Source organism: Muscardinus avellanarius, assembly GCF_963383645.1.
Source record: "Muscardinus avellanarius genome assembly, chromosome: 22".
Lineage (NCBI taxonomy): Eukaryota > Metazoa > Chordata > Mammalia > Rodentia > Gliridae > Muscardinus > Muscardinus avellanarius.
In genome coordinates, this window is record NC_137808.1 from 8,480,949 (window position 1) to 8,504,291 (window position 23,343).

Genomic DNA, 23,343 nt, shown 5'->3' on the forward strand with positions numbered 1-23,343 from the left:
GCCTTAGCAGGACCGTCAGCAACTCGGCAAGATCAAAACAAAACAGAAAAAGGGCTGGGGTGTAGCTCTGAGGTCGAGTCCCCCCCGAGTTCCATCCCCAGGACCAACACCAAAAAAAAAAAAAAAAAGGGTAAAAACAGATTTAAACGCAGACAGCTTCATCCGCCCATCCTCGCCGAGCTGGACCCCTGTGAGATCAAGTGACCCGGCGAGCAGGGGTTTCCTGTTATCAGCTGCCTGGGCCGTGGTCAATCAGATCGTCCACGACATGCCCTGGGTCACGCGGCTCTGAGTAATTGCCAGGCAAAGGTTGGAGACCCGGCGTCCCGGGGCTCGGGATTTCTCCCGTGTGAGCACCGGGGGCCACGCACCCCAGCCGGCCCTGGCCCGGGTGGAGCCCGTCCACCCAGCTGCCCACATCCTGGCCGAGTCGCCCCGTCCCTCGCCCGCCCTGATCTGCGAGTGGCCTGGCGCTGGTGAGTGCCTGGAGCTCCCGGGGCCAGGCCTCAGTGGCCCTCTACTCGGGAGCGTCCTGGAGGGCAGGGCAGGGCTGCATCTCCCCCCTCGCCTGCCTCCCGTGGGTTTCCAGAGCGCCTCTGCGCGCCCGAGGGTCTGCTGGTCCTGTAGGGAACCTTCTCGGCGCCCCCCTGTCCTATCTACCCACGCGTCGCCACGCTAAAACGGCAACAGCGAGAAACCGTGGGCCCCGCTCTCGTTGTTCATGTTATTGTCCTCATCACTGCTGTTGCTGTTTTGAAACAAGGACGGGCTAGGTTCCCGAGGCCCTGGAGAAGTTGCTGAGGCTGTCCTGGAACCCGTGATCCTCCTGTCTCAGCCTCCCCAGACCTGGGAGGACAGGGTGCGCCACCGCCCCCCGGGCTCATCTGCTCACTAAGATCCTGTGCTCCCTTGGTGAACCATTTCTCCAAACCCCGCAATAAAACTAAAAAAGCATCCGGGTCTGGACTCCACGTTTCTGCCTGGAAAACCAAATGAGTTCCTCAAGATGTAAGCAACAGCTGGACAGGCTTGTAATCCTAGCCTGGGGGAGGCTGAGGCGGAAGGATCCCAGGTTGAAGGCCAGCCTCAGCAAGTTGGCGAGACCCTCGGCGACTTAGCAAGACCTTGTTTCAAAATAAAAAAAGGAAGAAGTGTGCGGTGGCGCACACTTGTAATGCCAGCATCTGGGAGGCCGGGAGAGGTTGGCGAGACGCCCGCCTCGCCTCGGGTCCACTGGGCTGAGACACAGCCGCACGTCTGGTCTTTCCTTTTGTCTTTTCTTCTTCTCTTTCTTCCTTCTCCCAGGCAGAGAACCGTCGCACTGCCAAGTGGAAGGCTCAGGGAGGGGGTGAGCAGGCCGGCCGCGGCCCGCCCCCGGCCCTCGGCAGCGCCGCCCGCCCGCTCCAGCTCCCCAGCCTGCGGCGCCGCCAACCACAGAGCCGCCGCCACCTGCGCTCGCTCTGTCGCCCCCGCCCTGCGGCTCCGGGCGGCGGCCAGGGCCCAGGGCACAGCCGCCGGGATGGACGTGAGCGTCGCCCCGCTGCGCGCCTGGGACGACTTCTTCCCCGGCTCCGACCGCTTCGCGCGGCCGGACTTCAGGGACATCTCGAAATGGAACAACCGCGTGGTGAGCAACCTGCTCTACTACCAGACCAACTACCTGGTGGTGGCCGGCATGGTGATCTCCGTCGTGGGGTGAGTGGCCAGGGCGGGGGCCGAGCGGCAGGGGGACCGTGGTCAGCAGAGACCGCGGAGGCCCGGTCCCCTGGCCGCGGCGCCGAGGGGACCCCGGCTCTCGGCCGGCCACCAGGCCGTCGCTCTCTGCGGTCGGTCGGGGAGGCCGGGCCCGGGGCGCCCACGGCTGCGAGGGGACCCTGGTTAGCAGGAGGCCGGGCCACCGGCCACCAGCTCAGGGCTCGGCGGAGGGGCTCCGAGGGGACCCCGGCTGGCAGGATCAGAGGAGCCGCGGGCCCGCCCAGGCCGTCCGGGGCTCCGAGGAGACCCAGCTCTCGGGCCTGGCCACCCCGGGTGCCCGCCCTGTTGGGGCCGTAGTCAGCCTCCCCGTCTCCAGCTCAGCGGGGACCCCGGCCACCTGCCACGCTCTCTCTGGAGGCCGCCCGGGGTGCAGGGCTGGCTGTCCACAGCCCCAAGGGGCCCCGGCTCTCGGGACAGGCTGTGAGCTTCCGTGCAAGGGCCGGGCTGGGCGTGGGGCCCAGGAGAGGGAGGCAGCGCTTCCGACCTCAGGCCGGGGAAGTCCTTTGGCTCCCGCACAGGGCACAGGACTGGGCTCCTCTCCGCGGCCCCCCGGCCTTGGGAGTGTGCTAAAAATCAAAGCTGTGCTGTGCGCCGTGGCCTAGGACGGTGGGCGTTCTCAGCCTAGGGACTGTGGAACTGCACAGAAACGGGGGGGGGGCACGCACACCCCGAGACCTGCTTCTCCACAGACGGCCTTGTAATCTACCCTGCAACTTCCCACGCTGGGGATGGGCCCCAGGGTTCACTCTGTGACCTCCCAGCTCTGTCCCCAGACCTCTTAAGTATTTATTTCTATTTATTTATTTTTGTGGGTCTGGGGACGGAACCCAGGGGCATTCTACCTCCGCGCTCCACCCCCAGCCCTATTTTTTATTCTTAATTTGGAAACGGTCTCACCGAGTTGCAGAGGGCCTCACTAAGTAGCTGAGGCTGGCCTCGAACCGTAGTACTCCCAAGTACTGGGGTTACAAGTGTGCGCCACCACGCCCGGCTCATTTCTATTAAATCAGGGTCTCACTGGGTTTTTTGAGAGGCTTACTACATAGCTGAGCCTGGCCTCCAACCTGTGAGCCTCCTGCCTCAGCCTCCCACGGACTGGGAGGACAGGTGTGCGACTGCAGTCCACCCTTTAAAAAAATGCTCCCACTTTTGCGGTCTCGGTCCTACCAATTATCTCGAAAGGAAAACCCATCCACACACCTTTAATGCAAGCACCGACTTGCTCTTTAAAAAGCCCCTGGCTGGGCGTGGTGGCGTGCTCTTGGGATCCCAAGCCTCGGGAGGCTGAGGCAGGGGGATCACAAGTTTGAGGCCAGCCTCAGCCGCTTAGCGGGACCTCGCTTCCAAAGCAAAAAAAAAAAGAACGTTAGGGGTGTAGCTCAGAGGTAGGACGCCACTGGGTTCAGTCCCCTGTACCACACGCACAAAATAAATTAGTAAACAGAAACCGCGCCTGAGATTTCTGCCTGAGAGCAGTCACCCAGGGGAGAGAGCCGGCCAGCTTGGGAGAAAAGGGAGGACATGGCACCTGCGGGGGCCGGGGCGGTGCTGCAGCTGCCACTTGGCTCCTTACTGAGCCGCCCTCTGCCAGGCCCGGCCCGGCCAAGCGCAGAGCACAGCAAGGTGAGTCACACTTGAGTGCTGGCCAGGGACACGTGGTGATGGTGGAGAAGTGGAAAGGGGAAAGAAAGAGGAGAGAGAGGGAGAGGAGAGAGAAAGACAGACAGACCCAGCCGAGGAAGAGACAGGGCGGGGCGGCCCCCCTGAGCAAGTGCGGGACCGACGAGGCCCTGGCCGCCTGGGAGCCGCGGTCAGGTCGGGGCCAGCCCTCAGCAGAGACGACGTCCCTTCAAACGAAACACCCTGGCCTGCCGTGCCAGTATCTGGCAGGCTGAGACGGGAGGGTCGCAGGTTCAAGGCCGCCCTCTGCAACTTAGACTCTACACAGCCTAGTGAGACTCTGTTTCAAAGCCAGACAAAAAAGGGCTCGGGGTGTAGCGTGGAGGTCAAATGCCCCTGAGTGCAACCCCCAGAACTATAGGACAGTCACTCTCTCACACACACACACACACACACACACACACACACACACACACGGCTCGACCCCTGTGGCTCCAACTAGATGCCCCCGGGCCCCCCCCCCCCCCCCCCCCCCGTTCAGTCCCCAGCTCAACACCCAAAACAAAGAGGCCCAGCAGGTAGGTTTGGCGTGTGTCTCGGGCGCCGTCTGCTGGTCTAGCTCAGGGCTGGTTTCTCCAAAAACTCAGAGCAGGGCAGGGCGAGCGTCGGCCCAACCTGATCACATTACAGGAAAAGGCTCTTCTTTTCCACAGCGGTGCGCTGCCCAGACCAGACACAGGTCAGGCAGCCTTGCTGACCTGATAGGATTATTATTTTTTTTTCCCTGTGAGAGCCAGGGCCAGCCCCGTGACTTCATGGAGATCCGCGCCGGGCTGCCCCAGGGCCGGAGTGGACTCTCCTCATTCCCCTCTTCAAACAAGACCCGTTCAGTCCTGGGAGGTGGAGACAGGAGGGCGGCAGGTTCAAGGCCAGCCTCAGCAACCTAGAGACCCTGTTTCAAAATCAAAACAATAAAAAGGGCCAGGGGTATAGCTCAGAGGTGGAATGCCCTGGGCTCAATCCCAGCATTACCACCAAAAAAGGGAAATGTTGATTGTCAGTGACATTTAAAAAAAAAATAGAAAAATACCCATGGGGTTGTTTTATTCTTATTTTTTGAAAACTTACAAAAGATGTAGGGCAGTAGTAAAAAGTTGCTTTGAAAACTACGTGCGTGTAAAATGTGAACTTTATTTCTACTCCAGTAAAAGTTTGGTGTCTAAATTTTTTTTTTTTTTTTTTTTTTTTGGTACCGGGGTGGAACCCAGGGGCTTTTCTACCTCAGGGCTGCACTCCCAGACCTATTTTTGCATTTTATTTGGAAACAGGGTCTCACTAAGTAGCCGAGGCTGGCTTCGATCCTCCTGCCTCCGCCTCCCAAGCGTGGGGATTACAAGCGTGCCCACCACGCCCGGCCTGGTATCTAAACTTTATGCATCTAAAAACACCCATTCTATAGGGTTTTTTTTTTCCTACCAGTTTTTCTTTCCTTTCTTTATAATTAATTTTTAAAAACCCAAATTTATTGAGGGTTCTGCATGCCAAGTCCATCCATCTATCCGTCCATCCATCCATCCATCTACCCATCAATTCATCCATCCATCCATCCATCCATCCATTCATCCATCTATCCATCCATCCTTCCATCCATCCATTTGTATATACATACCTTTGTCCGTCCGTCCGTCCATCAAGGGCCTCCCATGTCACTAACTCCTGAGCATTGGTCCACGCTGGGTCCCCCTGGCCCTGAAAAGACGGGGCAGTCCCTCTCACCAGCTCTCCTCGGAGCACTCGGGAAGAAAGCTTGGAAACAGACCTCTTCCTGGTGCGCTTCCGCGGTTCTGACCCATGGGAGCTCGTCCCCTTCTTCCCGGATCGACCGCAGTGAAAACTGCCCCAAAGGGTTCGTCGCAGCTGGTGAGGCTGAGACAGGAGGACCTCAGGTTGGAGGCCAGCCTCAGCTACTCAGTGGGGCCCTCCGCCACTTAGTGAGACCCTGCTTCAAAGCAAAGAATAAAACTTCGGGCCAGGGTGGGGGGTAGGTGTGAGGTAGAATGCCCCTGGTTGAACCCCCAGTACCACAAAATGAACAAATCAATCAAAACATACTGGGCTGAGGGCATTGCTCAAGGTAGAACGTCCCTGGGTTCAGTCCCCCTCAAAAAAAGGAAGAAAAACGGAGAACAGAATCCTGCTTTTACTGAGTGAGCGAGGGCACGCGGGAGAGCGAGGGCACGCGGGAGAGCGGTGGGTGCGCGTGTCTGCAGGGAGGGGCCTGGCTGGGAAAGGGCTCAGAGACGGGATCCCCGAGAAGAGGTTGGAGCCACCCACGCGCACACTCACGCGCACACTCACACACACTCACACACGCACACTCGGCCTCCGGCTCCTTTGCTGATGAGTCAGACGCCTCCTCGGCCACCACACTTCCAAAATAGCCTCCGGGCGTAGAAAGCTGGAGCTCGGGCGCAGAGCAGCTGCCCACACGGCCCTGGCTGGCCTGGCCGGCGGGCGGCCACCTGCACGGCCTGGGCTGAGCGACTCCGGGGATCCCTCCGCTGATTATAAGCAAGATGAAGCGGAAAGCCGGGCGTGGGCCGCACGCCCGTCACCCCAGCATCCGGGAGGCCGAGACGGGAGGATCTGGGCTCACGGCCAGCCTCGGCTACTGACCGAGGCCCTCTGCCACTCAGTGAGGCCCCGTTTCCAAGTACAGTAGAAATAGGTCTGGGAGTGTAGGCCAGAGGTAGAAAGCCCCTGGGCTCCACCCCTAGTACCACACAAAAAATAAATAATTAAAAAATGTAAATGTTTAAGAAAAATAAAAAGGGCCGGGGGTTTACCTCAGGGGTAAAATGCCTCTGGGTTCAATCCCTGGTCTGTCTCTGTCTGTCTGTCTGTCTCTCTCGCACGTGCACACGTGCGCACACAAGTAAAATAGGATGGGTGTAGCTCAGAGGTAAAATGTCCCTGAGTTGCATCCCCAGTACAAAAGTAAAAAGTTCTGCCAACAGTTGGTGACAGGAGCTGAACCTCGTGCCACAGCCTTGAACGATTCCACTGCAGCTTCCCGCTATTTCAGAACAGGACTAAAGGTGTTTTCGGAATGGGGTAACCTATATGTGCCCCTTTTCACCCCCATGACCGAAACATCTCGAGCGACCGTGGCTGGCACGGCTGGGCCCCGGACGGCCCTCCCTCCCTCCCTCGCCTTCACCAGTAAGTGAACCTCCAGCCGGCAGCGCCCAGCGCCAGCTGTCCACGGGAAGCAGGGCCAGGGTATTTATGGCAGTTCGTCCCGAAGCCTCCTCGGGGCTTGTCCTGACCGGCGGGACTCACGGCCCAGCCGATGGCCGAGCGTCTCTGGCCAGGACCGCTTCCCAGACCTGCGCTCGCCACAGCGCGAAGCCAAGCTCGGGTGTTGTCCCGGCTTTGGGGGCGCCTTGCCCGGCTCAGGACGGAGCCGCACCTAATCAGAAGACAAAATCCCTTCTCCTCTGTCTGTCTGAGTAGCGTGGTCGTTTTCCCCAGCCCGCTTCTAATTATAGCTGGCGGCTGGCGGCGAGCTGGGAGCTGGAGCGGGTCCACCCGGGTCCACCCGAGTCCGTGCTCCGCTCCGCCGCCGCCGGCTTGGGAGCGGCGGGGACAGGTGCAACAGCGTGGGCCCGCTCCAGTCGGGCCGGCTCCCCCTCTGTCCTTTGTCCAGGGACTTTATTTAGACCTTCAGCTAAATGTGCGTTTCACTTGTGCAGAGGGAAACGGAGAAAGCTTGGCGGGAATCTTAAGACACGCTGCCTGCTTCAGAGAAGGAGTCGGAGGCCTCCGGGGATTGGCGACCAGCCGGCCACCTCTGACTTGACGCCAATCCCGGCTTTTAGACCAACGAGTTTCCTTAGACGTTAACCGTCCAGTTTAGGGTGTGTGTGTGTGTGTGTGTGTGTGTGTGTGTGCGTGTGTGGATTTTGGTCTCTGTTGTAAAGCAAAGCTCAGAAACGTGGGTGTAGTGACACACACCTGCGATCCCAGTACTCAGGAGGCTGAGGCAGGAGAGGCCAGCCTCAGTGACTTAGTGAGGCGCTTTGTAATTTAGTGAGACCCTGTTTCAAAATAAAACATAAAATAAGGCTGGGAGTATAGCTCAGAAGTAGAATGCCCCTGGGTTCAATCCCCACTACCATTAAAATTTTTTTAAAGAGAGAGAGAGAGAGAGGGAGAGAGAAAGGGTGGGCCCTAGGTCAAAGTCATGGCGTGGTGGCGCGCGCTTGTCATCCCCGCGCTTGGGTGGCTGAGACAGGAGGGTCACACAGGTTCGAAGCCAGCCTCAGCTACTTAGTGAGGCCCTCGGCAACTTACTGAGACCCTGTTTCAAAATAAAGAATAAAAAATGGGGCTGGGGGTGAAGCTCGGAGGTAGAAAGCCCCTGGGTTCAATCCCAAGTACCAAAAAAAAAAAAAAAAGAAGGGTGGGCGCCCCTCCCAGGGCGGCCGGCTTGGACGTGGCGGCGGAGCTGCGCTGGTCAGCGCCTCCCGCGCCCGGCTGACCGTCCACCCGCCCGTCTCCCCGCTGCAGGTTCCTCAGCCCCTTCAACATGGTCCTGGGCGGAATCGTGGTGGTACTGGTGTTCACGGCGTTCGTGTGGGCGGCCCACAATAAGGACGTCCTGCGCCGGGTAAAGAAGCAGTACCCCACCACCTTCGTGATGGCCGTCATGCTGGCCAGCTACTTCCTCATCTCCATGTTCGGGGGCGTCATGGTCTTTGTGTTCGGAATCACCTTCCCTTTGCTGCGTAAGTGGACCTCGGTTTTCTTCTTACAGCATTAAAAAAAAAAAAAAAAAAAAAAAATCCAGTCCTTGGGAAGCCGAAACAGGATCGCAGGTTTGCAGCCAGCCTCAGCACCTTAGTGAGGCCCTCAGCACCTTAGTGAGACCCTGTTTCCAAGTTTAAAAAAAAAATAAGAATGGTGGGAGTGCAGTTCGGATGTAGACTGTCCCTGGATTTGATCTCCATGATCAGAAAAAGAAAATAAAAGCAGTAGACCACTTACTTGGTACCACCTCAGACGGTCGCAGTCCCTGCCCACAGATGGCCAAGTCTTTAAGAACGAGGACCCCAAAACACACGTCAAGCGCTCAGAGCCTGCCGAAAAGAGCGAGGCGCTTTCTCCGCTGTGCGTGCACCGGCCTCGGCTACCGAGCGCGGCCGCCCGCGACTCAGCTAGACCCTGTTTCAAAATAGAGAACAACAAACAGGGCCTGGGGGTGGGGGGCTCACCCGGAGGTAGAACGCCCCTGGGCTCCATCCCCAGCGCCGCAAAAGCAGGCTGAAATGGGAAGACGCGGGGTCGAGGCCAGCCTCAACCATTTAGCGAGACCGCGCTTCAAATTTAAAAAATAAAACGCGGCCGGGGGTGTCGTTCGCAGGCATAGCCCAGTCCCTGGGTTCACGCCCCAGTGGGTGAAGGAAGGGAGGCGGGTGGGAGGAGGGGGGAGAGTCCGAGGAACCTCCGGGGTCCGCGAGAGGCTGTCGGCGAGAGCGAGGAGAGGGCCGCAGAGGACTCCCTCTCCAGTGCTCACCGCGGCCTCCCTCGCAGTGATGTTCGTCCACGCGTCCCTGAGGCTCCGAAACCTCAAGAACAAGATGGAGAACAAGCTGGAGGGCATCGGGCTGAAGAGGACGCCCATGGGCATCGTCCTGGACGCCCTGGAGCAGCAGGAGGAGGGCTTCGGCAAGCTCACCGACTACATCAGCAAGGTGAAGGAGTAGGCCGACGGGCGGCCCGAGAGAGAGCCACCGGGCCGGCGTGCGAGCGCGGTGGGCAGCGCCGGGCCGCCCGGAGCCACGGGCCTTTTAGTCTTTGAAAAGAAAGATGGCCCCTCTCTCTCTCTCTCTCTCTCTCTCTCTCTCTCTCTCTCTTTCCCCCATTAGACGTGCAGTTAGGAAAAAAAGGATAAGCCCGTTGTTTATACTTTGTTTTTACGAATATAAAGACAGACGTTTAGGATGTTTTGTTAAAGGTTTTGTAAGTTTTTGAAATGCTAGCCATGGTTGGTTTGGTTTTTTCCCCACCGAGAGGCGTTTGTTGCCAACTTACACACCGTGGTCTTCTTAGGGAGGCTCTGCTATGTAACCTGTATTATTCTTGTTTAAAAAAAAAAAAACGAGCAAAATAAAGACAAACTTGAGTTCTGTTTAGAGTGCACATTTTTTTTTTGGTGTTGTAATGAGAAAAAAAAAATAAAAAAAGGTGTTCCAGATAACGTTTTCCATTGTGATAGTTGTTCTTGTCTTGTTTTGTGCTGGGGATGGAACCCAGGGGTATCTTACCTCCGAGCTACACCCCCAGCCCGATTTTTCTCTTTTGATTCTTTATCCTGAAGCAGGGTCTCAGATTTAAGGCCAGCCTCAGCAACTTAGTGAGACCTTGTTTCAAAATCAAAGATAAAATAGGGCTGGGAGTGGACCTGAGAGGTAGCACGTCTGTGGGTTAAGTCCCCAGTACAAAAAAGAGGGGGGGGGGAAGAAAGAAAGAAAGAAAGAAAGAAAGAAAGAAAGAAAGAAAAAGAGAGAGAAAGAAAGAAAGAGAGAGAGAGAGAAAAAATAAAAAGGAGGGCATTTCCTCGATTCCTTAGGGGCACCAAGAAGACGTCAGAGCTGATCCTCTGGAAGTTTCCGAAGCGTCTCTGGATGGCCAAGCCAAAAGCCCTCAACCACTAGAGAGATCACCGGCCTTAGCAGCTGCTAGGAATTTTATTTTATATTTTTGTGTGTGTGGGTGGTACTGGACATTGAACCCCAAAGCATTCTACCTTCAAGTTCCACCCGCAGCTGGGTTGCGCGTCTTATTTGGAAACAGGGTCCTGGTAGGTGGGCGGGACTCACTGCAGTTCTTGTTCTATCCTGCCGGCCCACAGGCACCTTTTCTAGAAAAACTTAAGGGACAGAAAATAAAGTTACCAGCTGCGGGCTCTCTTTTCACTTACTTGATTGAAAGCGGGAACACTGAAGTCTGGCCACCTCTAGACACGGTAGATTAGCTCAGGAAATAGAAACACCACATTCCTTTCTCAAAGCTTGTCGGCCCAACAATGTATAAGGCTTGTCCCAGTAAAACCCTTCTGTCTCGGCTGGCTCAGCCTGTTATTTACCACCCATGACTCTGTAAGTCCTGGGTCCAAGACAGGAGGATGGCAGGTTTAAGACCAGCTTCAGCGACTTAATGAGACCCTCGGCAAGTTAATGAGACCCTCTTTTAAAAATAAAAATAAATAAAGAAGCTGGGCGTGGTGGCCCACGCTTGCAACCCCAGCATTTGGGAGGCCGAGACCAGAGGAGCACCGTTCTTGGACAGCCTCAGCTACTTAGCGAGGCCCTCTGTAACTCAGTGAGACCCTGTTTCAAAACAAAGACTAAAATATAGGGCAGGGGGGTGTAGCTGGGAGGTCAAATGCCCCAGGGTTCCATCCCCAGACCCATAAATAAATAAAAATAAATAAATAAATAAATAAATAAATAAATATAAAAATGAAAGGGTTGACGGGGTGGAGGTTAAACTTATAAAGCCCTGGGTTCAATTCCACACAAAAAAGAAAAAAAAAAAAAGAAAAGAAAAAAGGAGAAGGCAGGCAGGTGCCCGTAACTCATGCCAAGCAGAGCAAAGGGTCCTAAAGCTCGGTGTCCTGAGTCCCAGGCTCAGGTCACTTCTGATGTTTTGGGATCTCAAATTCTGCGCACCTGGTGACCTGGGCAGGTGACCGAGGGCTGTCGCACCGGATGTGCCCACCAGGGGGCGGCATTGGCGCGTATGACCCCGGCATCACAGGTACAGTGCCAGTATTTCTTTATTTACTTATTTATTTTGTGGTACCAGGAATGGAACCCAGGGGCTTTTCTACCTCCGGGCTACACTCCCAGACCTATTTTATATTTTATTTGGAAACAGGGTCTCACTAAGTTGCTGAGGGCCTCACTAAGTAGCTGAGGCTGGCTTTGAACCTGCGCGACCCTCCCGTCTCCACCGCCCAAGCGCTGGGATGACAGGCGTGCGCCACCACGCCCGGCCAGCCCTTTTAATTTTGAGACAGCCTGGCCGAGTCGCTCGAGGGAGGTGGCGGGGCGGGGATGTGCGTGGAGGGCAGACAGGGCGGGAAGAAAGTCCCTGGGAGCCCGCGGAGTCATGAGCTCGCGTGAAGGCCGGGCGTGGTGGCCTCGCGGGGCTGAGACAGGAGGACCGCAGGTTCGAGGCCGGCCTCAGCGGCTTGGTGAGATCCTGTTTCAAGTTTGAAAAATAAAAATATAAAAAGGGCTGGGTTTCTCCAGCGGAAAAGCCCCCCTGGGCTCAACCCGCAGCACCACAGTCAGGAAATAAACAAAAAAATGAATGAGTAAGCAACACTTAGGTCACGTTTATTGTTATTTAACAGGAGAAAGCAAATGTTCACCAAAAAAAAAACACAAACAAACAAACAAAAAAACCCCAAAAAACGTTTACCCTCTGCTCTGGAAGCACAAATGTACATCTCACCCGAGTCGCCGGAAGCGGATGGTGGCAGAGGAGGCTGCGGGTCGGCCTCGGTGCGGGCGCCGCGCCCAGAGGGCTGCTGCCTCCACCCCGGCGCCTTCCTTTCCCGCTTCCATTGGCTTCTGCCGCCTCTCAGGCCAGTTCTTTGGGCGGCGGAACCTGTGATTCAAGCATTGGCAGAAGAGGGCACGGTGAATCCCAGAACTCCAAGAGCTTTCCGGCAAAAGTGAGTGTGCGTGCGTGTGCGCGTGCGTGTTTTGGTGAGTGGGGGGCTGAGGACCGACCTCAGGGGCAATCTCCGGCTGAGCTACATTCCCATCCGACTTTATTCTTTATTTTTTTATATTTTTAAAGTTTTATTTATTTATTTTTATTTATTATTATTATTATTATTATTATTATTATTATTATTATTATTTGGTGGTACTGGGGTTCCTGGAAGCCCTTCTACCTCCGGGCTACACTCCCAGACCTATTTTTACATTTTTTATTTGGAAACAGGGTCTCCTAAGCCAGGGCGCGGCTGGCTTCGAACCCGCGCGATCCTTCTGTCTCCGCCTCCCAAGCGCGGGGATGACAAGCGTGCGCCACCACGCCCGGCCCGACTTTATTTTGTAGTTTGAAAGAAGATCCCACTACGTCGCTGAGGGTGTCGCTTCACTGTTGAGGCCGGCCTCAAAACTATGACTCTCCCGTCTCCGCCTCCCAAGGACTGGGGTGTGTGCCATCAGGCCCACCTCCAAATAACGTTTTACAAAGCAAAACGTGTCCCGGCTCAGCATGATAAATCGAGCGTTTCCGACACAAGCCCGCGGTCAGGTGAGCTCGCCGGGGTGTAGAGGAAGGAGCTACCAGATGACCACGGGTTCGCTATTTGGAAAGGAAATGCTAAGCAGACATATTCCCTCCTTCTCGCTAAAATCCAACCCTTCTACCCGGGCAGGGGGCGCATACCTGCCGTCCTAGCGCTTGGGAGGCCGAGACGGGAGGATCGCGGGTTCCAGGCCAGCCTCAGCAAAGTAGTGACACCCTCAGCCACCCAGTGAGTCCCTGTTTCAAAATAAAAGAATTTAGCCGGGCGCGGTGGCGCACGCTCGTCATCCCCGCGCTGGGGAGGCGGAGACAGGAGGATCGCGCGGGTTCGAAGCCAGCCGCGCTGGCTTAAGAGACCCTGTTTCCAAATAAAAAAATAAAATAGGTGTCTGGGAGTGTAGCCTGGTAGAAGGAACCCCAGTACCGTCCAAAAAAAATAATAATAATAATTTAAAAAATGGTCTGGGGGTATAGTTCAGAGTTAGAGCGCTGGTTCACAGAACCATTTCTCTTTGGCCTTTTCTTTTTATTTATTTATTTAATTATTTTTTTGGGGGGGGTGGGTCTGGTGATGGAACCCAGGGGCATTCTACCTCCGAGCTCCACCCCCACTCCAATTTTTTATTCTCTATTTTGCTTTTATTTTATTTTATTTTTTTTGCGGGTCTGGGGAATGGACCCAGGGGCATTCGACCTCCGAGCCACACCCCCTGCCCTATTTTTTATTCTTTATTTGGAAACCAGGTGTCACCAGGTGGCTGGGACACCACCCCGAGGTCCCAGCCACCTCGGGGTGTGCGTGCGTCCTTAGGGGCCGCGGAGACGGGCTCCCCGGCGAGTCCGGCCCTCCCAGCCTCCCTGGGTCCCCCGACTGACTCACGGGCTTCAGGTAGGCCACGTTGCTGTGGCGGATGTCATTCAGGAGCTGGTCCCGGGGCGTGATCTCCACCAGGGGCGGCGGCCGGTTCCTGGGCACGGGCTTGAGGGTCCTGATGACGTCCTTGAGGTTGGCTTTCTCGGGGGGCTGCCTGTCCTCCGGCATGCGGGACTTGCGCTGGACCCGCTTTAGTTTCACCCCCTGGATGGACGGGGAGGAGCCGGGGGCGGCCTGGGGCTGGGGGTGCTGCCCGGGGGCTTCCTGGGGCCTGCGGGCCACGGCGGGGCCCAGGGCGGGGGCCTGCAGGAAGGCCTGCAGCCCGGGCTCGGGCAGGGGGCCCCCCAGCTTCTCCCACATGCCGGGGGCCAGCCCCAGCCCGTTCTCCAGCAGGGCGATGATCTGCCGCTGCTCCTGCCGCTGCCGCCGGCGCTGCTCCTCCTGCCGCCGCTGGCGCCGCCGGTCCTGGTTCCTGGTGAGCAGGGTGGTGAGCGCCATGCGGGGCCCCGGGAGCTCGAAGTGGTAGCCCAGCTTGAGGAGGGTGTGGTTGGCCTTGAGCAGCCGGGCGACCTCCGTCTCGGCCTGGTGGCCCAGCAGCCGCCTCTGGTTGTGGAAGCGCAGCTCCGTGAGCGTCTCGTTGAACTGCAGGCAGCGCACGATGGCCACCACGCCCTTGCCCGAGATGCAGTTGGACTCCACGTTGAGCGAGGCCACACTGCGGTTCTCCCGGAGCATGTTGGCCAGCGCGAAGGCCACGGCGTCGTCGGCGCCCACGTTGGCCAGGCTCACGGCCCGCACGTGCTTGTTCTTGGCCAGGGCGGCCACGAAGTCCAGCAGCAGGTCCCGCGGGATGTTCTCCACGTTGTTGAGGTTGAGCTCCTGCAGGGCCGGGTCGTTCTGCCGCAGCCGCCGCAGGCTGGCGTCCAGGTCCGTCGGGTTCCCCGACGGCCGGGCGCTGAGCTGCAGGAAACTCGTGTCCAGAGCCAGCTTCTTGGGGTCCAGCTTGGACACCTTCTTCTCGCCCTGTCCCGGGGCCTCGGCCCCGGCGCTCGGCTCCTCCCGTGTGTTCCCGGTTAGCCGTGGGCAGCCATTTCGGGTCTGTCCCTTCGATTTGCCGTCTTCTTCTCTCGGGGACTTCTCCGTCTCATCACCTTTGTCTTCTCCCTCCTCCTCCTTGTCCTCCTCCTCCTCCTCCTCCTCGTCCTCCTCCTCTTCCTCCTCCTCGTCCTCGTCCTCCTCCTCCTCCTCTTCTTCTTCCTCGCCATCCCCATCATCTTCTGCGCCCCCGTCTCTTTCTGGCCCCTCACGGCCGCCGTCTCTGGGTTCCGTGCGGCGAGCAGCCAGCTCAACATTGAGTTTCTGGCGCAAAAACTGGGATGCGCTGTGATGGCCTTTCTGTCTCTCCTGTTGATGCTCTTGAGTCTCGTTCTAAAAGAGAGGGTCGCGTCCGTTAGAAGGAATAGGGAGAAATGAGCCGGGCGCGGTGGGCACGCGTGTCATCCCAGCACTCGGGAGGCTGAGACCGGAGGATCGCGGTTCGCGGCCAGCCTCAGCTACTTAGTGAGGCCCTCTGCAACTCAGTGGGACCCTGTTTCAAAATAAAGAATAAAAAATAGGGCTGGGGGTGTAGCTTGGAGGCCGAATGCCCCTGGGTTCCATCCCCAGACCCGCAAAAAAAAAAAAAAAATAAAAAAAAAATAAATACATTGAAGTCTTTGTTTCATAATGTAGCTGAAGAGGAGCTTTGTATTCAACAGTTCTTGGTCTCACAATTATTTCTTTATTGCCCTTACTAATGTGTGTGTGTGAGTGTCTGTGTGTGTGTGTTTTCCTGGGGATGGAACCCAGGGGCGTTCGACCTCCGAGCTCCACCCCCTGCCCTATTTTTTATTCTTTATTTTGAAACCGGGTCTCACTGAGTTGCAGAGGGCCTAAGTAGACGAGGCCGGCCGCGAACCGCGATCCTCCGGTCTCAGCCTCCCGAGTGCTGGGATGACAAGTGTGCGCCCACCACGCCCGGCTAATAATTATTATAATTATCACATCATCATCTCCAAAGAGCTCAGAAGCACGGTCTCTGGGCTGTGCGTGGCGGCAGAGCCAAGGGCGCAGCCTGCAGGTTTTCCTATACGGTAGACCAGACGGCCAGGCAGAAACAGAGATACTGACAAGAAGCCCCCACGTTTCCCTTCCAGCCACGGCCTGTGTTTCCGAAACCTCCTGTGCGTTCTGATATAACCCAGATGCGCCTTCCCCCCAAAATCAGCCCGGGGCCGTGAGCCCCTGGCCGGCGGCCCCACGCCACGGCCACGGCCAGTACCTCAGACTGCACGAAGGTGACGGGGACCCGCTCGTCCTCCATCATGCGCCGGGACGCCTTCTGCCAATACATGTAGTCGACCAGGGACCTGTGGTCGAAGCCCCCGGTGGGCGGCTTGTCCGTCTGGTCTTTCTGGATCATGCCCACGGGCAGGCGCGGGTCCGGGGCCATGACGTCCATCGCCGACTGCAGCTCCTCGAGCTCCTCCGGGGACAAGTTGGCCAAGATGGCGTCTTCCTCCGTCTCCCCGAGCTCCTCTGGGTCTGAAGTCCGGCGGGGCTCCGACATGATTATTATTATTAGCAGTAATAGCGGTAGTAATTTTCTCTCCACTCCTATTGGACTAGCGCAGGAGAATTGATCAGAGATGATGTTTCAGGAAGAAAGCAGGAAACCCCAAACCCCAGGAGACGGCGTCCCCGGCGAGGGGCGTCCCGGGTGAGCCCCCCGGGGGCTTTTCTGCCCTGCCCGGCACCTCCGCGGCGTTTGTGAGCAGCTCGGAGCGGGCACGGCCGAGCTCAGCCCGGTCTATATTAAGCAGGGCCTGGCTGCACGGCGCCGGGTTACGGAGCTAACACGCCATTCCTCTTTTGGCCCCGTGAGTCAGCTGTGCAAACCCATCTGACATGTCGGGACAGCTGCTCCCCTTCCCTAGCGAGGGGCCGGGCCGCACGAGCCCTGCACGAATAAAAACACACACTTGTTCCGTGCCCGTCCACCGCCAACTCCACCGCCCGGCTCCCCCGGGGAGCCCCGTCTCCCTACCCGAAGAAGCCACACGCAGGTGCAAGCCGAGCCCCAGGGAGCAGAGCCAGGGCCGCCGCGGCCCCGTAAGCTGAGCCGCGGTGTGGGACGCGGCCCATTCAGTACCAGCTGGGGACGGCACGCACTTCAGCGTCCACTCGGAGGGAGGAGTCTACCAGGAAGGACCTCGGTGACCTAGGGAGACCTTGTTTCGGGAGAAAAAAAAAAAAAATAGAAAGGCCCGTGGCCGGGCGTGTGGGCACGCCTGTCATCCCAGCACTCGGGAGGCCGGGACAGGAGGATCGCGGTTCGCGGCCAGCCTCAGCTACTTAGTGAGGCCCTCTGCAACTCAGCGAGACCCTGCTTCAGAATAAAGAATAGAAAATAGGGCTGGGGGTGGAGCTCGGAGGTCGAACGCCCCTGGGTTCCATCCCCAGTGCCACAAATAATAATAATAATAATAATAATAATAATAATTTGGGCCGGGCATGGTGCTGCAGACCTGTAATCCCAGTACTTGGGAGGCTGACATCAGAGGATCACAGGTTTGCGGACAGTCTCGGCAACTTAGTGAGTTGACTTTTGAAAATGTTAAAAATAAGCTAGTCACGGTGGCGCACGCTCGTAATCCCGGTGCTCGGGAGGCTGGGACGGGAGGTTCGCAGGTTGGCGGACAGCGAGGCCCTTGGCAATTTAGCAAGACCTTGTCTCAAAAGAAATAGGTAAGATTGGGCTGGGGATGTAGGTCGGGGGTCGCACGCGCTTGAGTTCAATCACCAGTTCCAAATACAAGTACTAATCGTAACAGTGATCATGATAACGCCGTCCCGCCCCGCCAGGACGCGCGCGGAGGCCCTCGCCCGCAGTGGCGAGCAGCTGGCCAGGCACCCGAGTGTCCGCTTACGCATCCTTTAAGCCGCCTGAACTCAAAATAACCCGTCAGCGTCCAAAACAGCCGAGGCACTGTAGCCGGGCTTCCCGCTGCCGAGTCGCCGGCCGTGCGTCCCGCGGGCGGGCGCGCTTGTGATCCTAGTGAGAGGCTCGGCGTCGGGGTGAGCGGGGGAGCAGAGGTCAGGGCATAGTGTCCCCTTCTTTTTCTTTTTCTTTCTTCCTTTTTTTTTTTTTTTTGAACAGGGTCTCACTGAATTGCTGAGGGAGGGTTCCTCTCAGTTGCCGAGGCCGGCCTCCAGCGTTTGGTAACTAACTGAATTACATGAACCGGCAACCCGCATAGCGCTGAAATAATTCTGCATGTGAGCGCGGGGGCGCAGGCCCGTCCTCCCAGGACTCGGGAGGCTGAGACGGGAGGACGGCAGGTTCAAGGCCAGACTCAGCAACTTAGTGAGGCCCTCAGCAACCGAGAGGGACCTCGGTTCAAAACCAAGAAAGCAAAAGTGTTGGGGGCGTGACTTGGAGATGGAATGGCCCCCGGGTTCAACCTCAGTACAAACACAAAACAAACAGAAAACTGGCCGGGGGCCGGTGCGGGTGCCTGGGGCTGGTGGGCGCCAGTTCCCCTCTGAAGAGGCCCCAGGAGGCTCCCGCTGTCGGACACGGTCGTCTCTGCCACGGCAGAGGGGACAGGGAGTCCCTGCTTCCCCGGTATCGCCTCTCCCCCGCCCAGGGCCAGGAGGCCAGCCTCCCAGAGGCCCGAGAGCGGGGAGCGCCGGCCCCGGGCCCCAGATACCCAGGCGGGAGAACGTGCGTGTGTTCAGGGGACGCTCGGCCCGGTGCAGAGGACGGTACCTGGAAGCCAGCGCTCAGCGGCTGCGCTGGGCCACGGCAGGTGCCTCTTTCTCCTCCTCCTCTTTCTCCTCCTCCTCCTCTTTCTCTTCCTCATCCTCTTCCTCCTCCTCCTCTTCCTCTTCCTCCTCTTCCTCTTCCTCCCCCTCTTCCATGGTGTTCTAGAAAACAGCACCTCCCTCCTCTTTAGCCCAGGGCAGCACAGCGCTGAGCCATCTAAGGGTTTGAGGAAGAGAAAAAATGTCAGCAGTATCAGTCCTGTATCTATCTCTCTCTCTCTCTCTCTCTCTCTCTCACTATATATATATATATATATATACATATATATATATATATATATATATATATATTTTTTTTTTTTTTTTTTTGGTGGTACTGGGGATGAAACCCACAGGGGCCTTCTACCTCCGGGCTATAATCCCAGACCTATTTTATATCTTTATTTGGAAACAGGGTCTCTTAAGCCAGCGAGGCTGGTTTTGAACCTATGTGATCCTCCTGTCTCCGCCTCCCAAGCACGGGGATGACAAGCGTGCGCCGCCACGCCCGGCTAATATTTTTATATTTTGTTCATTATGGATTTCTTTGCAGGGGAGGCACTGGGGATTGAACCCCCGGGACATTCTACCTCTGAGTTAACCATCCCTCCAGCCCTTTTCCATTATTTATTTTGTATTTATTTTGTGGTGCTGGGGATGGAGCCCAGGGGCATTCTACCTCCAAGAGACACCCCAAGTCCTTTTTATTCTTGATTTTGAAGCAGGGTCTCACTGAGTTGCACAGGGCCTCACTAAGTAGCTGAGGCTGGCCTTGAACCACGATCCTCCTGTCTCAGCCTCCCGAAAGCTGGGATGACAAGTGTGTGCCACCAGGCCCGGCTTAATTTTATTAATTTTTATTTATTCATTTTTTTGTATTGAGCTGGTATTAAAATATTTATTGGGCCGGGCATGGTGGCGCACGCTTGTAATCCCCGCGCTTGGGAGGGAGACAGAAGGATCGCGCAGGTTCGAAGCCAGCCTCGCTGGCTTAAGAGACCCTTTATCCAAATAAAAATATAAAAAATAGGTCTGGGAGTGTAGCCTGGAGATAGTAGGGTTTCCATCCAAAAACCCCAGTACCACCAAAAAAAAAAAAAAAAAAAAAAAAAGATTAAGTGCTGGGCATGGGGGCGCATGCTTGTAATCCTAGAATCTGGGAGGCTGGGCCAGGAGGATCGTGGTTCGCAGACAGCCTCAGCTACTTAGGCCCTTTGCAACTCAGCGAGACCCTGTTTCAAAATAAAGAATAAAAAATAGGGCTGGGGGTGCCGCTCAGAGGTAGAATGCCCCTGGGTTCTGTCCCCAGTACCGAAAAAAAAAAAATATATATATATATATATATATATATATATATATATATAGAGAGAGAGAGATAGAATAAAATAGGGCTGGGGGTGTATGTAGCTCAGAGGTAGAATGGCTCTCTACTGAGACTCAGTACCCAGTGTTGAACATAGTTAAGTACCCAGAGCGCTCACTGCATCAACGCCTGCCTGCAATACCCCAGGATGGCCACCAGAGGCCCTCGTTGGCCAACCTTGCACATGGGGGCTTCTGAGCCATAGGAGACCCAGGAAAGGTGGCTGGGGGCAGGCTGTCCCAGGACCCCCCCCCTCCGCTGAGCACGCTGGGCACCTGATCTAGAAGCTTCTGCCCTGGAGAATGCTCGGGAGGGCGCAGGGCCCACCTCTCCTGGACGGGGAGGCGGACGCCCATCTCTGCCATCTAAGGGCTGCTCTGGCCAGGATTACCTGGTACTGCCAGACAAGCAGGCTTGCCCAGCGCCCTGGATGGAGGGACGAGGCCCGGGGTTCACGATTCCCTCTGGTGTCCTGCCTGCAGCTTTTTCTTTAAACCCCAGGATATCTCAAATGCCCTTCTGCTTAAAAAAAAAAAAAAAATTAGAAAAAACGATGGGCCGGGCTAGGTGGCGCAGGCTTGTCATCCCCGCGCTTGGGAGGCTGAGACAGGAGGATCGCACGGGTTCGAAGCCAGCCTCAGCTACTTAGTGAGGCTCTCAGCAACTTAGTGAGACCCTGTTTCCAAATAAAATATGAAATGGGTCTGGGAGTATAGCCCGGAGGTAGAAAGCCCCTGGATTCCACCCCCAGTACCACCAAAAAAAAAAAAAAGAAAAAGAAAAAACGATGGTATATAGCTGTTTTTTTTATTTTTAGGTTTGACATCTTATATTTTTATTGTCTGGATTTGGCTACCTGGCTGGCTGATTCATGTGCATTCTTTTTTTTTTTTTTTTTGGTGGTACTGGGGGTGGAACCCAGAGGCTTTCTACCTCCAGGCTATACTCCCAGACTTTTTTTTTTATATTTTATTTGGAAACAGGGTCTCACTAAGTAGCTGAGGCTGGCTTCGAACCCGTGCGATCCTCCTGTCTCAGCCTCCCAAGCGCGGGGATGACAAGCGTGCGCCACCACGCCCGGCTCATGTGCATTCTTTTGTGTGTGTGTGTGTGTGTGTGTGTGTGTGTGTGTGTGTGTGTTGCTAGGGATGGAGCCCAGGGTCATTCTACCTCTGAGCTACACCCCCTGCCCTATTTTTAATTCTTGATTTTGAAACAGGGTCTCACTGAGTTGCAGACGGCCTCACTAAGTAGCTGAGGCTGGCCGCGAACCGTGATCCTCCCGTCTCCGCCTCCCAAGTGCGGGGATTACAAGCATGCACCACCACCACGCCCGGCGCTTGTGTACATTCTTATGACATAGAAATCGCAGGTACTGACTCTGAGTCCAGGGCAGCTTGTGGGCGACACCAGCACCCAGTCGAGGGTGTGCACACTTGAGTGTGCCTTTCGGGAGAGCTGGGGGAATCGTCAGGAAATCCCTGGGGTTGCCTCCCTCCAAGGGGGCCCAGACTGGCAGAACTCACGCTGGCTGTCCAAAGTTTCCACCGTGAGCCGGGCGTGGTGACATCCACCCATCATCCCAGTCCTTGGGAGGCGGAGACAGGAGGATGGCGGTTCGAGGCCAGCCTCCGCAACTTAGTGAGGCCCTCTGCAACTTAGCGAGACCCTGTTTCAAAACAAAAAATAAATAATCGGGCTGGGAGTGTAGCCCAGAGGTAGAATGCCCCTGGGTTCCATCCCCGGTACTGCAAATACATACATAAAAATGAAAATAATTAGAGAGGAAGCCGCGGCCGAGAAAGAAGGTCAGGAAACTCGCCCTTGGCCACGGAGCGGGGAGCCCGGGCGGACTCCAGGCCTGGCCGCCTGTCTCCAGGTCTGCCCGGCTTCAAAGGCCACACAGCTAACCACCACTTTATGGAGAAGATGATGTCTGAACAGACACCCACTATCAACTCCCGGACGCACAGCTTCTCCCCAGTAATTGAAGGGCTGCTGGGATTGCCTTTCCCGGCCCTGGGCTGCCGGCCCCTCCCGGCTTTGATCTCAGGAGGCAGCCACTTCCCTCTGGAAACCAGGGGGGGCAGCTTTCCCACGCAAAGCATGGCCTGGTGGGAAGGAGGCGCGGCCGTGGTGTGTGTGTGTGTGTGTGTGTGTGTGTGTGTGTGTGTATACACTGTGAAACACACTCGGGACGTCAGGAGCCTCCCCAAGCCTGGTCTCCCAGCCCATTTGCAAAGGGAATTTCTCCCCGGCTGGCTGATAACCGGCCTGGCATCAAGGGCCCTTTCCAAGCCACAGCCTGGTCAGGAGCCCTGTGGGATCATTCCCAAACGCCTGGCCGGGCTGGAAAGGCTACCTGCAACCACCTTCTGCAGCTTTCAAGCCTCGGGCTTTGGAGAAAATGATCCAGCTGGGCATGGGGGTGCATTCCTGTTATCCTAGTACGTGGGAGGTTGAGACGGGAGGACTGCAGTTTAGAGACCAGCTCCAGCAACTTAGCGAGATCCTGTTTTAAATAATAATAATGATAGCCGGGCATGGTAGTGCCCGCTCGTCATCCCAGTACTTGGGAGGCTGAGACAGTAGGATCTGGGTTCATGGCCAGCCTCAGCTACTTAGTGAGGCCCTCTGCAACTCAGCAAAGCCCTTAGCAACTTAAGGGAGACCCTACTTCAAAATAAAAACAAAATAAAATCGGGCTGGGGGTGTGGCTTGGAGGCAGAACGCCCCTGGTCCCATCCCCAGCACCACACACACACACACACACGCAGAGGAGAAAAATCAATAAAGTATAGTAATACTATAGCTGAAAATCTGCAGTTTTGCCCAGTGATTTCCTTAAAAACAGAGCTTTTCAAAGGCATTGAATGAGCCCTGGCTATGAGTGAGGGGGCTCGGAAACGTTTTCAGCAGCACACCTCTGGTTTATTGAGCTACGTAAAAAAATAATAGGCCTTCAAAAGTCAGAACAGTAAAAGAATATGCAAACCGGTATCTGTTTCTCGAAGGATATACAAATATGCAAAAAGGAATATATTATTATTAATTTTTTGCTTGTGGGTGTTTTTTTTCCCCCTCCAAACCCTTCCCCGAACTTTATTTCTACATGATACAAATGGCGAGGGGCTGGGTCCACAAATCATTTATATATATATATATATTACATGCTTTGGGATAAGAGATAGAAAATGTCCCCCCCGCAAAAAAACACACCAGCAGTCATTCAGAAAATTCTCTATTATTCACATATGAACAAGGTACTTGTATAAAAGGGGGAGAGGAGCGGAGCGGAGGGGAGAAGAGCACCTTCCAGGGGGTCCCGGGGGGCTCAGAAGGCGCTCGCCCCGACAGCCGCTGCCCGCGCCCACCTCCTGCGGCTCGGGGAATTTGCCTTGCGGCCGTCGGTGTTTTCGTTTACTTTTTAATTGTTATTTTTTGCGGTACTGGGAATGGAATCCAGGGGCCTCCGACCTCCGAGCTGCACCCCCGGCCCTGTTTCTGATTCTTTATTTGGAAGCCGGGTCTCGCCGAGTCGCGGAGGCCG

The 23,343-nt window shown here is 56.1% G+C and overlaps 2 protein-coding genes across 2 annotated transcripts; one reads left to right on the forward strand and one right to left on the reverse strand.

Annotated features, from left to right (window-relative positions):
• Positions 1 to 1,519: 1,519 nt before the first annotated feature.
• Positions 1,520 to 9,590, forward strand: ARL6IP5 (ARF like GTPase 6 interacting protein 5; the record flags this gene model as incomplete). Its single annotated transcript, XM_080718155.1, has 3 exons — positions 1,520 to 1,695; positions 7,948 to 8,165; positions 8,971 to 9,590. 3 exons carry the CDS (start codon positions 1,520 to 1,522, stop codon positions 9,141 to 9,143), a joined length of 567 nt encoding a protein of 188 aa, XP_080574281.1. The 3' UTR covers positions 9,144 to 9,590.
• Positions 9,591 to 11,897: 2,307 nt separating this feature from the next.
• On the reverse strand, positions 11,898 to 16,193 carry LMOD3 (leiomodin 3; the record flags this gene model as incomplete). The annotated part of the gene is made up of 3 exons (XM_080718219.1): positions 11,898 to 12,041; positions 13,592 to 15,013; positions 15,906 to 16,193. The coding sequence occupies 3 exons, from the start codon at positions 16,191 to 16,193 to the stop codon at positions 11,898 to 11,900; spliced, it is 1,854 nt and encodes a 617-aa protein (XP_080574345.1).
• Positions 16,194 to 23,343: the final 7,150 nt, after the last annotated feature.